At 44.9% G+C, this 14,244-nt stretch overlaps 1 protein-coding gene across 3 annotated transcripts in view; it reads left to right on the plus strand.

The window, feature by feature from the left end:
• The window catches only part of SEMA5A (semaphorin 5A), a 127,873-nt gene that overhangs the window by 110,640 nt on the left and 2,989 nt on the right, over window positions 1-14,244 (plus strand). For all 3 annotated transcript variants that reach the window (XM_035101278.2, XM_035101279.2, XM_060278165.1), the window contains exons 15-20: window positions 1,841-1,988; window positions 5,236-5,461; window positions 9,947-10,156; window positions 11,377-11,547; window positions 12,858-13,013; window positions 13,488-13,535. In XM_035101278.2, the coding sequence (XP_034957169.2) occupies window positions 1,841-1,988; window positions 5,236-5,461; window positions 9,947-10,156; window positions 11,377-11,547; window positions 12,858-13,013; window positions 13,488-13,535 (959 nt within the window). The remainder of the gene's footprint in view (window positions 1-1,840; window positions 1,989-5,235; window positions 5,462-9,946; window positions 10,157-11,376; window positions 11,548-12,857; window positions 13,014-13,487; window positions 13,536-14,244) is intronic.

Raw genomic sequence — 14,244 nt, forward strand, 5'->3', positions numbered from 1 at the left:
GAAGGGACCAGCTTGTGTGTGTGTGTTTGTAATCGGCTGTTGCTCCCCGCCCCCTTCCACACCTTCAAATAGCAATTGCTATCTTTGGCCTCAGTCGATGCATCAAGGGTCATGCCACTGCCCTGGCAATTTTTCCATGTCAGCCTCTCAATTCTGCCCTCATCACTTCCAGACGCAGGGTCAGTGCAGAAGTCTCCAGTTTCACAGATCTAAAACCCTTGCATTGCTTGTTTTGCAGAATTGCTGCAAAACATAAGCCCTCTGGGTCCTGAGAAAAGAAGAAATTAACAGGCAGGGGAAGAGCAGTAGGGGAAAAGCACTTCCTGCTAGCTTGAAATGCTTCCAGAAAGAGGATTAATCAGACTGCTCAAAATCCTGCGTTCCAGCAGATTCACCCCCACAATGAGACCTGGAGGCTTCTGGGGCTTGTCTGCTTGGTGCAGCAATTTAACTTGTGTGCTGTGGCTCATTCTGACTGGGAGGAAAATGGGAACTTGGCTTCATGTCTCGTTTTGTTTTATTAAAAGCAAAGCAGTTTTTACAAACTCCCTGGCTGCAATACAGAGTCCTGGGTTTCAGTTGTCTGGTGTGTGTGTGTGTGTGTGTGTGTGTGTGAGAGAGAGAGAGAGAGAGAGAGAGAGAGAGAGAGAAGTTCCATAACTGCCAGTAGGGACACTATCCTTGAACATGTAGTGCTTGATATGGGGCAATTTTCAGTTGGGTATCATGTTACTAATTTTTATAAGTTGATTGCTACAGAAAAAGTATCTAAGCAACTTACAAAACTAAAGAAATAAAGCATAACATAGCACCTGGAGAAAAGAACAATGCTTTACAATAAAAGCCATACAACAAACAACAATCCATTGGGGGGGGAGCAGAATAAAACAGCAGCAAAAACTTTGGCAGCTGCAAAAACCCACAACTGAAAAAGTCTTCATAATCAATTTTGACAAGCTGGAACGTGTGCAATTCAAATGATAAAGTTTCTGGAAATAAAGCCTTATGAGGAATGGTGGAGGGAATTGTGTATGTTTAGCCTGTAAAGAGGAGACACAGAGGAGATATGATAGCTATCTTCAAATATCTCAAGGTCTGTCACATAGATAATGGAGCAAGTTTGTTTTCCTCTGCTTTGGAGGGTAGGACTTGAACCAATGGATTAAAGTTACAAGACAGGAGATTCTGACTAAACATCAGGAAGAGTTTTCTGACAGTAAGAGCTGTTTGACAGTGGAACAGACTCCCTCTTTTCCACAGCCACAATAGCCTAGAACTCAGACAACCTTTTTAAAATTGTTGGTCTATTTGCATGTTTCAAAAATCTAGCAAGTCAGATCTTAGCTGCCACCAGCAAAAATTGAACTAAATCAAGATGGGTCACGATCTCTGGAATATATCCTGACAGGAATGCCACTGGTATATGTGGTAATAAGTTCCTTGTTATGGCACATAAAATATGTAAAATAACTATACAGTGTTTTCTCAAAAGACGACAGTCCCGCCATGTCTGTATGTAGTTTCTTTTACTCATACATGCATCCCTTGTTGTTACAATGCATCTCCCCATCCTCCATCTTGCCCTTTTTTCAAAATTCTGAATGTAACCTTTTTGAGGCAGAGACCTCTTTTTTGTTATGTGGTTTTGTAAACTGCCATGTACATTGATCAGTCCTATAAATTACCACAAAATATTATGGCAAGACCACAATTCAGCTTCACATTGTTCTTCAGAAATGTATGTGTACCTTCTTGAAAGCACTAAACCCTGTTCTTAAATAATGCAAACAGCTGTGACCAGGTGTACGGTTTCTTTTCTCTTTTGCTTCCCTTCTCACAGGTATTGCAATGAGCACCTGCTGTGCTCTCCACACATGTTCTGGAGTGGCTGGGGTGCCTGGGAACATTGTACATCCCAGTGTGGAGGTGGGATCCAGGCCCGCCACAGAACCTGTGAGAATGGCCCTGACTGTCCCGGCTGCAGCGTGGTGAGTCACACATTAATTGCTCTAAATGTGTATATGCATATTGTATATTTTTATGACCTTAATATATATTCATGAGGTGATTTTGTAGCATACTAAGCTGTGGCAGAGATACTGACACAAACTGGTAATGGTGAAACCTAATACCTACCTACTTACCTACCTACTTATAGAGATAGATAGATAGATAGATAGATAGATAGATAGATAGATAGATAGATAGATAGATGAGTAGATATATACTGACAGTCAGAGCTGGCCTGTGTTGACTAGGTGTGGAAACCTCTTGGGCTAAACTACTGCAATTCATTGCTTGTTGGGCTGCCTTTGAAGACTTCTTAGAAACTTCAGTTGTACAAAATGCAGCAACTGGCAGAACCCAAATGTCCCTTGTCTTGGACGGTATGTGTATTGAGCAGAGATGTCTTTCTGCTCCACTGTGTAGGAGGGACACATGCTGGGGTTATCCAGGGTGGGGAGGAGAGTTGGGGCTGAGCTGGCCCAGGATCCCCTGGCTCTTAAGCTGATCTCCTGGCTGTTGGGTGAGACACTGGGACCAACCTAGAGCTGATCACTGTATCAGCCAGGACCTGGCATCGATTTGGCCTGATCATTCTCCACAGCACCACCCTCCCTAGCAGCCACCATTAACAGCTGGGCTGGGGTTGCTCCAGTGATTCCACCACCCTGCAAAGTCCCACTGGAGGGGAGTGAAAATAAAAATAAAAAATCCTTCCAGAGACCAAACTTAGTTGGTCTCTAAGGTGCTACCGGAAGGATTTTTTATTTTTATTTTGACTGCGTCCGACCAACACGGCTACCTACCTGTAACTGGAGGGGAGTGAGGGCAAGGAATGCAGCCTGGATTATTAACTGGGACTGATGATTCAATACCTGCTCTTAAACACTGCTGGTAGCTGCATGTCCACAACACAAAGCACTGACACTTCCCTCTAACACAGGCATCCCCAAACTTCGGCCCTCCAGATGTTTTGGACTACAATTCCCATCATCCCTGACCACTGGTCCTGTTAGCTAGGGATCATGGGAGTTGTAGGTCAAAACATCTGGAGCGCCAAAGTTTGTCTGGAGTGGGCTGTCTGGAGTGGCCTGGGACCTGTCTGGAGTGGCCTGTTTGGAGTGGCCAGTCTGGAGTGGCCTGGGACCTAGGCACCTGCTCTGTTTTGCACCTGAGGCTCTGCTCCTTATCTGAAATGAACTGGGTGATTACCAAGGAGAAGGACTTTTTGGTCATGGCCCCATGCTTCCGGAATGCCCTCCTTAAGGAGGCTCAACTGGTGTCAACCGTGAAATCATTCAAGCACCAGGGAAAGATGTTTTCATTTGTCCAGGCATTCTAGCATGTGATGCAAGCTGGATTTAATGTTCGTTTTTATCTGCTCTGTTGAGTTTCACTGCTGTGTTGATCTACTCTGTGTCCTTGTTTTCATTGTTGTTTCACTTGAGTGTTTCCCCTATAGTTTTACTGAAGTGTGGCCCATAAATTAAATAAATAAAACTGGGATCCACCTGGGTCTCAAGCCAGTGTGCACTCTCTCTCTCTCTCCTGCTCCCAGTCCCCTAGCTTATTCTCAGTGGCATCTGGGAATGGGAGATTCAGGCTTCTGGAATGGTGCCCTTTCAGTCTTCTGAGTAGAAAGGGTTACGTTGATCTTCCTTGGAGAACCTTTAATTCTGAATGGTTAAAAAAGAAAGGTCAGAGAGAGAGAGAGAGAGAGCGCAATGTCGTAAGACAGCACAAGCGAAGACCTGCGTTGACCTGCAGTGGCTTTTTATATTGAAGGGTATGATTTGGCATTTACCCATGAAAAGTCAATGGCAGTGCAGTGTGTGTGTGGGGGGGGGGGAATGCTTCTCTTTTTAGCTGCGGTAATTATGACTCTCATTTGAAGCTGCATTATAGCTTGTTCGTGCTAACTGTATATTTAGGTAGAAAAGCCAGAGATTATGTGTTGAGCAGCATTTACCCGAGGGCCTAAAAATGAGAAGACTTTGTAGTAAAATGTGAGTGGTTCAGTGGCTGCTGGTTCAAACAAAGTGGTTTGCCAGCCTTTGCCAACTTGGTGCCCTGCAGATGTTTTGGACTGCAAATCCCATCAGCCCCACCCAGCAGAACCCTGAGCTGATGGAACTGTAGTCCACAACATTTGGAGGGCACCAGATTGGGGCAGGCTGAGTTTACAAAAGATGTGGCACCCATCATCTCCCAATAAAACAACTCTTTTTTTGGGGGGTGGGGGGTCTAGAAAAGAGTCAGCCAACCTTTCAGAGCTTCTCTGCCATTCTGTTATGTAAGAGGCATTCTAAACACTTACCCACTGCTTTAAGGGAAAATCTTCGGGAGAAGAAAGTACTTAGGAGTAAATCCAACACAAATCTGGAGTGGAGTTCCTAAGACCTATTGTATGCCTCCTTCCGGCAATTCCTGCAGCCAAGCTGGAACCAAACATATTGCTCTGGTTTTCTTTGGACCACATCAGCGAGGCCAAGAGAAGGGTCTTGTTGTCTGGGCAGCCCAGGCCTTTCATATACACTGCCCAGGCTTGCACCCCAGGGAGGTCACTTCAGTGCTGCTAATGCAGCAAAACCAACACAGGAGACAACAGTTATGAGTTACCAGTTTCTGCAGCCACAGCAGGTGCTGTGATTCTCCAGCGATTTGGCACACACACACACACACACACACACACACACACGGAGTGCACTCCATTGACCCTCGGGACAAACAGGTGCCAAATAAAATATTCTAAAAGCTATTCTGGGAGCAACAACAACAACAAAACCCAATAAAGAAATAAACCAACTAAAAATTGGCAAAAGTAGCAGCTGCTGCCTCGGAATCCTACAGTCTAGTTCAGGCATCCCCAAACTGCGGCCCTCCAGATGTTTTGGCCTACAACTCCCATGATCCCTAGCTAACAGGACCAGTGGTCAGGGATGATGGGAACTGTAGTCCAAAACATCTGGAGGGCTGAAGTTTGGGGATGCCTGGTCTAGTTCTTGGGTTTGTCTCATAATGGCTATTATAGTAAGGTTGTGCTTTATTAATGCAGGCCTTGTGAGTATAGGAGCACCCAAATAACCTTCATTTCCATGTTTAAACAATGCTATTATAGTTTCCAAAACTAGGGTTCCAAACCCCCTTGGCCCAGAGAGTGGGTGCAAAGTTTCAAGGTGTTTGTGGGCCATGCTAGACACTAAAGAGAAGTGGCCCACCCCTTTCCTTCAGGAGTATCAAGGCTGCAACACCAGCCCCTGCCCAGAGTTGAAAAAGACAACTCCTTGGACCCCATGGGCTCCGGTCAACATCTCCGACAACGGCGGGCACTATGAACAACGATTCCGATACACTTGCAAGGCACAGCTGCCTGATGCCAGTTTGTTAGATGTGGGAAGGCAGAGGATCGAAATGCGTTACTGTTCCAGCGACGGGACCACGGGATGCTCAACAGATGGTAAGCAGCCGTTTGCATCAGAATCTTAGGTTTCTTGCCATTGCTTGGATTTGGTTTTGTTGGTACTGATAGAACCACTAGCAAATCACCCATTGCCACAGTGGGCAAAAGCTTTATGGAAGATCATAATGAGGTGCATCCAATAATATTGTCAGTCCAGGAGCAACCTCCCCCGCCCCAAGAAGTCAGCAACTTTGCCACCAGTCTGAATTGGGTCCTTAGGCATAAAAGGGTCCTCAAAGGTCATCAGCCGAGACTTTTCCTGCTACTGCAGGAAATCTGTTACTGCGCACTCTGATTAAGGGATCACATGCTGTTCTCAAGGACAAAGTTCAGATGAGGATCAAACTTACTGCCTCTGTCAGATGCTGATGATTCCAGTATCAGTAGTGTTGCAGAATTTGCCCATCTCTAGTGGCTCCCCTTTGACATTGTGCTCTTTGATTTATAAAGTAAATTTGCTATTGGCACATACATCTCTCCCGTGCGCATGTGCGCACTGCACAGATCCGCGCCAGAAGTCAACGGGTGCCGTTCCTTTCTGTGGCAAAGGAGAAAATGCTGCTGCAAGGGAGCACCATGTCCCCAAGTGTAGTGATATACGATAGGAACTTTGGGCAGAATCTGGTGCCCTCCTTTCCCCAGCCTCCTTCCTTAATGCAATATATCATACACTGGAAGTATTCTTGCCTGCTCAGCCTTTCCTTGGAAATCTCAAGGAAGATTCTGTAACCTTCCCAAGTAGCTTGATTGATTGCTGAACAGCTCTTATCATTAGGACTTTTTTCTTAACATTGAAACTGGTAGAAAGCTATAGCTCTTCCTCATTTCCTTACATCTTTTAAATATTTGAAACCTGTCAACTTTCAGTCTTCTTCCTTGCAGCTAAATATAACCACTCTTCTGACTTCATTCTTACAATTTTCAGTCTAGGTTTTTCCCCCTTAATCATCTTCATTGCTCTCATCTGAACGGGGGATTTTTTTCAATGTTCTTTCTGCTTCTTTCTGTTGTGGCACCCAGAACTTTACATTGTGTGCCAATTTGCCAGTGCTTCATAGAATCATATTGAAATTTCTCAGAATTCAGAGATGATGGTGCTTCCCAGTTAAAGTGGCATATTGCATTTTTGCCACAACATCACCTTCCTGGTGATTCATTATTTATCCCAAACCCCTCTTGGCAAACTTAAAAGTTTTCCTAGTTATGTCCCATCTCATGCATTTGAGTTTTGCTCCCTGTGAGTAATACTTTATATTTTCCCTTAATAGGTTTCATCTTAAAACTGTCTGCCCAGCTGTCTAGTCTGAGATTGGTTTGAACTTGTATCTTAACCTCTAACAAGTTGGCAGTTCCCCCGTTTTTATATCATCCTTTCCTTTGATGAGTGCCCTGCCCATTCTTTCACATGCTGCTTCACCCACCACAAATCCCTGCAAAATATCATTTGGTACCTAGTTCCAGTCCAATATTTTGGTAGCTTGTCAGTCAGTTGCATTTCATGCGTCCACCTAATCTTAGCTTCATGAAGTCTACCTTTTTAAAAAGATTTATGGGAGAGTCTCCAGTGCTCCTTGCCTGGAGTTTAAAAATCACATATCTCCTGCTGGATAGCAAAATATTAAATAAGCCTGAGGGGACAACAGCTGGGAAGATTGGAAGGAGGAATTGAGTAAAGGAAGAATAATCACCCTTTGCCCCCAACCACTGATTTCAAGCTTCCCCTTCAGTTTGGGAACCTGAGATAATGTGTAGTTTCCATTTTGGAAGCTGTGGCAAAAGTGTCAGGTGTGATTCAGCCAGGCTATCCCTCAACCAAACCCTCCTTTGAAATCAGCCACAGCCATGGTACTTTTTTGTGCTATTAAAAGCCAGAGACTGAGACAGGTGAATGGGCTTAGTCTATCCTGTTTTCTCTCAGTTTTTTATTGCTGTAGTGCAGCTTGCCACAGCACATGCAGGTGTTGGCTAGAGCTCCCTTGCTCTCTCTGATTCTTGTTTGCATTGTGTGTAGAGGTAGGCAGGTGAATTTCTGGTGAAAATGGAAGCATGATGTGGCTGTGAAGCAAACTTCAGAGTATAGTATAGCAGCTTATAAACAGAGGGCCCTTCAAGACTGTCACTATTTTGTGGGATGAATCCAAGCACATTCTGGGAAATACAGGTTTGCATGATCAACTCTCTCTGGCACCCTGTCTGGCAGAACAGGATGGATGCTCATTGTGGTCTCATCTTCCCTGCAAACAAATCAGAACGAATGTCCAATATAATATGACCTCTGCATAAGCTTTGTGCAAGTAAATAAGAATGAATTCTCAATAAATAGGTTGTCAAAAGGAGCCCAGAGAAGGGGACTTTCCTTCTCTGACAGTCCTTTGGGTTTCTTACCTGAGCACAGAGGAGGGACAGAGCACTTCGTCTGCTCTCTTGCACACATGGAATTCCTTCTCACCTAGTGCAAGGCTGCTTTGAAATGCTTGAGGCGCCATTTCTTGCCACATTCTCCTCTGCAGCAAGCATTTCTTCATCTCAGTGCCTTCCTGCCCCATTTTCAAACAATCTCCCAGGGGCAGATCTTTCACTGCAGCAACATTGTAGCCATTGTAAAGCATTTCCTAAGGCTCCACCAAACTTATGTTGTTACAACTTGTCCATTACTCCAGCTCATCTTGACTCTGGGCCAGGAGACAACAATAGCAGACGCTCCCTTTTCTGGCAGCATCCCAAATATTCAAAGGCTTTTTATCATTGTCTCCCTTAACGTTGATTTTTTCCCCTTAATTAAAAATGCCCTGGTAATTGCAACAGTTGAGCATCTGCAAATGAAAGTAGTTCTAAGGTTGAAGGAAGAGAGCGAAAAAAAACCAGTGTGCAGGGTAGGAGATTGAGCCAAGAAATCCAAGATTCAAATCTTGCCTCTGTCATTAACTCACTAGGTGGTCTGAGTCTAGCTGCTCTTTTTGTCCAGCATTTACATATGGAGAAATACTATTGGCCTTCCTGCTGATTTTTTGGTACGGATTATTGAGATAATGTTCATGAGATACTTAGAACATCTCTTATCCGCTATATAAGTGCAATATCCACATAACTAGGACCTACAACAAAATGCTAACGCTGTGGGCTGATCTTGTTCTGGTTTCCTGTGAGCCAGCAAAGCCCTTGTTCACTGGATTCTTTCTCCTTGTCCAGTCAGCATTCTGTGTCCAGGAAGCAGGCTCAGTCCCCCTTGGACTATTGGGCGGCCTCTTTAGGGTCCTTTTCCTTTAAACACGTTGACTTCTGCAAATCTTGGTGTTTCCTTGAGCAAGACAGTACCTCCATCATCTTTCGTAAGACGATGCCCTGTACAAAACTTTGGCACCTTCAAATGGATCTTCCCAATTTTGCACCCCCTCAGCTTGGTGCCCTGTGTGGGGGAACCACCTGTGCTACCCTAAATCTGGCCCTGGGGAAGTTTCCTATGAGAGGGAGGGATGTCACTGTGCAGACTACAGATACACTCAGTTAGGTTCAGGGCGGCTTTTTTTGATCTGATAAATAAGGCTGCAATTCTATGCACATTTACATAGGAGTAACCTTACTGAGAGGAATGAGATTTCCCCCTAAGCAAACAGGTATACAGGGCTGTGATAAAAAAAGGTTTCCTACCTACCTATCTAATGTAGGTTGTGCAGAGAGTCAATCAATCAATCAATAACCATTTTTTTTATAAAACTTGTTTCACTTTTCATAAAAGTCATACACAAATCATGCTACACAAAAATAACCATCAGAAATATCTCATAAATAAGGACACAGAATTGATTATAAATGTAGACTGGACTTTGGGTTCATCAAAAATGCCACTGTAGGTCCCCATATTTGTTGTATAGATTGTTGGAAAATATTGTTAGAAAAGAATCAATTTGACTAAAATTAACTCAACACAATATATAACACAATAAAAAGGTAAAGGGACCCCTGACCATTAGGTCCAGTCGTGACCGACTCTGGGGTTGCGCGCTCATCTCGCATTATTGGCCGAGGGAGCAGGCGTATAGCTTCCAGGTCATGTGGCCAGCATGACATAGCCGTTTCTGGTGAACCAGAGCAGCACATGGAAACGCCGTTTACCTTCCTGCTGTAGCGGTTCCTATTTATCTACTTGCATTTTGACGTGCTTTCGAACTGCTAGGTTGGCAGGAGCTGGGACCAAGCAACAGGAGCTCACCCCGTCACAGGGATTCGAACCGCTGACCTTCTGATCAGCAAGCCCTAGGCTCAGTGGTTTAACCACAGCGCCACCTGGGTCCCATATAACACAATATAAATATATATATATAAAAACACAAAAATATAACACAAATTATATTTTTTGTGTACAGTTTTTAAATATCTCAATAGTAAAATTACTGGTGGGAGAATTCAAATTAAATCAAAACACCACCAGTGTGTTCCTTAGTAGGCACATTTTTATGTACCATGTGCATCCGTTTCTTGCAGGTAAATTCCTGCATTCTGGGCGTTACTCAGCTCACACCGTGAACGGTGCCTGGTCCCCTTGGTCTCCCTGGTCTCAGTGCAGCCGCGATTGCAGCAGAGGCATTCGAAACCGCAAGCGGATTTGCAACAACCCTGAGCCAAAGTCTGGGGGGCTGCCATGCCTGGGACCATCCCTGGAATACCAGGAATGCAACATTCTCCCTTGCCCAGGTAAGTGGCCAAGGAAATGAACAATTAAAAAAAAACGTTTCTAAGGACAGTAGTAAAGATTTTATACACATAGTGGAATCCTATGCATGTCTACACAGGAGTAAGCCTCAATGACTTCAGTGGGACTTACTCCAACTAAGAGAGCATAGGACTGCAAGCTTAGCATTTTATTTCAATTGACTTTTAATTAGGAGATGTGTCTTTGTTGTCTCTGCTATCTTTTAATCACTGTGTAAATATTAATTTTTACAGTTGGATTGCTGGCTTGTTTTACTGTTCCTTTTGCTTTATTATTTAAACAATGGTGGCTTTTGTGGTGGTGTTTCTTTGGGGTGTTTTTTTAAAAGTGAGATCTAGAAAGAAGGCACAAAGGGCTTCAAATTTCCTTGATTTTTCTGTCAGATGCCATCATCCTCCACTTGGGAAAATGTACTGTTGGGATGGGCTTTTGCCCCTCTGTCCCATATCAATAAAAATATTGTGATCTCTCTCTAGAGGGGCTCTTTTAAAACATTGAATTTTTGGAATCTAGAAAAATGCCTGAAACTCTTTGCTTGGAGACTCTTGTCATTACTTATGGGGGTTTCAGCTATGAAATACAAATGAGAATGATTCGGTAGGTCAGTGCATCTGGCTGTGAATTGGAAGGTTGGTGGTTTGAGCCCACCCAGGGGCGACTGTGGGCAGGATTCCTTGACAATTCTATGATTCTAATTGGCTGTTGGTCATGATGAGTGTGTACTACATAGGTAGTCAAACTAAGGCCCGGGGGCCAGATCCAACCCAATCGCCTTCTAAATCCGGCCCGCGGACGGTCCAGGAATCAGCATGTTTTTACATGAGTAGAATGTGCCCTTTTATTTAAAATGCATCTCTGGGTTACTTGTGGGGCATAGGAATTCGTTCATTATTTCCCCCCCAAAAAATATAGTCTGCCCCCCCCACGAGGTCTGAGGGACAGTGTACCGGCCCCCTGCTGAAAAAGTTTGCTGACCCTTGATCTGAGGTGGCATGTCACAAAATACCAGTTGCTGGAAATTACCAGGGGAAGAGTGCTGAAGCCCTCATGCTTATGGGGTTCCCAAAGGCCCCTGGTCTGCCATGGTGGGAAACAGGCAGGTCTTGGGGTCTGATCCAGCAAAACTCTCCTTGTGTTCTTAATTCAACTATTTATCTCCATTTTGAGAGGAAAGAAACAATGTAGTTTTGTCATTTCCCAGTCGATGGAGGTTGGTCCTGCTGGTCATCGTGGTCTAAATGCTCCACTACTTGCGGAAGTGGCCATTATATGAGGACTCGCTCGTGCAGCAACCCAACGCCAGCCTACGGAGGTGACATCTGCCTAGGACTCCACACTGAAGAAGCACTCTGCAATACACAGCAATGCCCAGGTACAGGAAAGCCCAGCTCATTAATTTTCTTGCCTTTGTGCAGAACAAAATATCTCCCTGCCCCCATTTTATCTCCACCACAAGCCTGTGAAAATGGTGAGGTTGAGGCACTGTGGCTCAGCTCATGCCAAGTGCTCTGTGGTGGTGCTAAGTCTCCACACCAGGCTGTAAAACCATCTCTGCCTTGATACTGGCAATGTCCTAGGCCGACCCCACATATCACTAAGAGCTGCCACCACAAAGAACATCCTCCGGTTCAGTGCCCCCCTATAGATGTGGGCTCATTTACATTGTATTGTGATGTTGTCACAAGAAGTGGCCATGAAACTTTGTGTGCTGGTGTCAGGTCCGTATTCTTTGTGGATGAGAACTTGACAGAGAGGCACCTTTAGTGACAGCAGCCCCCCTGTACGGAATGGGAGGTGTGGTGCCCTGGTTTTGCTGGAGGTCAGCTGTGCAGCCACAGGATTGGGAAGAGATGCTGCCTGGCTTGTTTATGCAAGGAAAGAATCGTTTGGGCCTCAGGCTCTATGACCTCATGCATAGCAGTGGCTTACTTGCTTGTTGCTGGATGTGAGCATCTCTTCATTGTACAAATTGTCAGTACACTATACGCTTTGATGACTAGTTATTGGTTGAAGGAGGGAGGGAATTCATCCCCCTCCAAGCTGGTGATTGGCTTTGTCCCAAGTCATAGCACTAAACTTCTGACCCAGTCCTGGTCCATCAGAGGACACCCCACATGCAATCTCAAGATCCAGATGTGCATTTCTTGAACATTAACATTAACTCTGAGCATGTTTACCACCTCGTTAGGCAATCCTTTGTGTGTGTGCATGGATCCTTGCAGAATCAGGGCCACGTTGCGATAAAAATGGATTCTTTCATAGGAAAAGTATAAGGTAAAGATAAAGGGACCCCTGGCCATTAGGTCCAGTCACAGACGACTCTGGGGTTGTGCGCTCATCTTGCTCTATAGGCCAAGGAAGCTGGTGTTTGTCCACAGACAGCTTCCGGGTCATGTGGCCAGCATGACTAAGCCACTTCTGGTGAACCAGAGCAGCGCACGGAAATGCCATTTACCTTCCCGCTGGAGCAGTACCTATTTATCTACTTGCACTTTGAGGTGCTTTCGAACTGCAGGAGCTGGGGCCGAGCAATGGGAGCTCACCCCATCATGGGGACTCGAACCGCCGACCTTCTGATTGGCAAGCCCTAGGCTCAAGTGGTTTAGACCACAAAACACTTAAAAACAATTTGCTGTGTGTGCTGACCCTTTCATGTGCCTCTTTATTTCTTGGCTGTCCCAGATAGCTGGTCGGACTGGTCAGCGTGGTCTGGCTGCGATTCATCTGGTGTCCAGTTCCGCACCCGCCAGTGTAATGTTTTATTTCCTGTGGGTAACCAGTGTTCTGGAAATACCACGGAGAGTCACCCATGTATTTCTGATTCCAATTTCATACCAGGTAAGGGCATTGCTTATCTCTTTCTCCTGTCTTCTAATCTGGAATCCAGCAAGTGTGTAATTTTTACAAATCATTTTACAAAACCATAAGCTGCCTACAGTGTGTGGGGCTCTGCCAAATCCTTGTGGGAAGGGGAGGTGTGTAGAGCTTCACAATGAAGAGTCTCACAAATGGGGGTCCTGCTAGCATTTACTGGAAATAACTGGGGCCAAAGCAGATGTGGCTCCAGGAGCTATGTTTGCAAAATGAAGCATGTTTTCTTTTTCCTCAGCAAATTCATAAAGTGTGTGATTGATTGTGAAGAGCATTCTTGCTGGGTTAAGAATTATTCATACCAGACTGGATTATATATATATATATATATATATATATATATATATATATATTGTTAACACTTGAACAGAAATGTTAAAGAATTATATAGGACTGTTTTTCTTTATGAATTCTGCATAATTGAATTGTTTGCTGTTGCAGACATAACAGTAGCAAGGACTAGCAGCATCAAGGAACAACGATGTGGCGGTAAGTGTTCCTCCCCTCTCCCCAGGTTTCTTTCCATCCAAAGATTCCTGACTGGAAGGGATCCAAATGATCCAACCACCTGCTCAATCACCTTGTCCAAGAATGGAAGATTTGAGACTGGGCGATAGTTGGCCATATTGGCCGCATCTAAAGATGGTTTTTAAAGAAGTGGTTTAATAACCGCCTCTTTCAGCGGGTCTGGGAAGGCTCCCTCACAGAGAGAAGCATTCACCACCCCGCAAAGCCCATCGCCCAGCCTTTCCCGGCTAGCTTTTATAAGCCAGGATGGGCAAGGATCAAGGAGACAGGTGGTTGGTTTCACTCGTCCAAGCAGCCTGTCCACATCCTCGGAGGTAACAGATTGGAATTGATCCCACGCAACTTGACTAGACAGGACTCTAGCACTCCCTCGCCCTGGCCCTGCTCCCACGGTGGAGTCTACCTCTTCCCGAATCTGAGTGATTTTATCTGCAAAAAACTTTGCAAAATCATTGCAGGAGATCATGTGGCCCATGCTGGGCCCCAATGGAGCAGGTGGTTCCGCTAAATTGTGAACCACCTGGAAGAGTCTCCTGCTGCTGTTTTCCGCAGATGCAATAGAGGCGGTGAATAAAGTCTTCTTCGCCGTCGCTACCGCCACTTGGTAGGCTTGACATGAATAAAACAATTTAAATAAATAAGTGACAATCTATGCAGGAGTCCTAAAGCA

Source organism: Zootoca vivipara, chromosome 8, assembly GCF_963506605.1.
Source record: "Zootoca vivipara chromosome 8, rZooViv1.1, whole genome shotgun sequence".
NCBI lineage: Eukaryota > Metazoa > Chordata > Lepidosauria > Squamata > Lacertidae > Zootoca > Zootoca vivipara.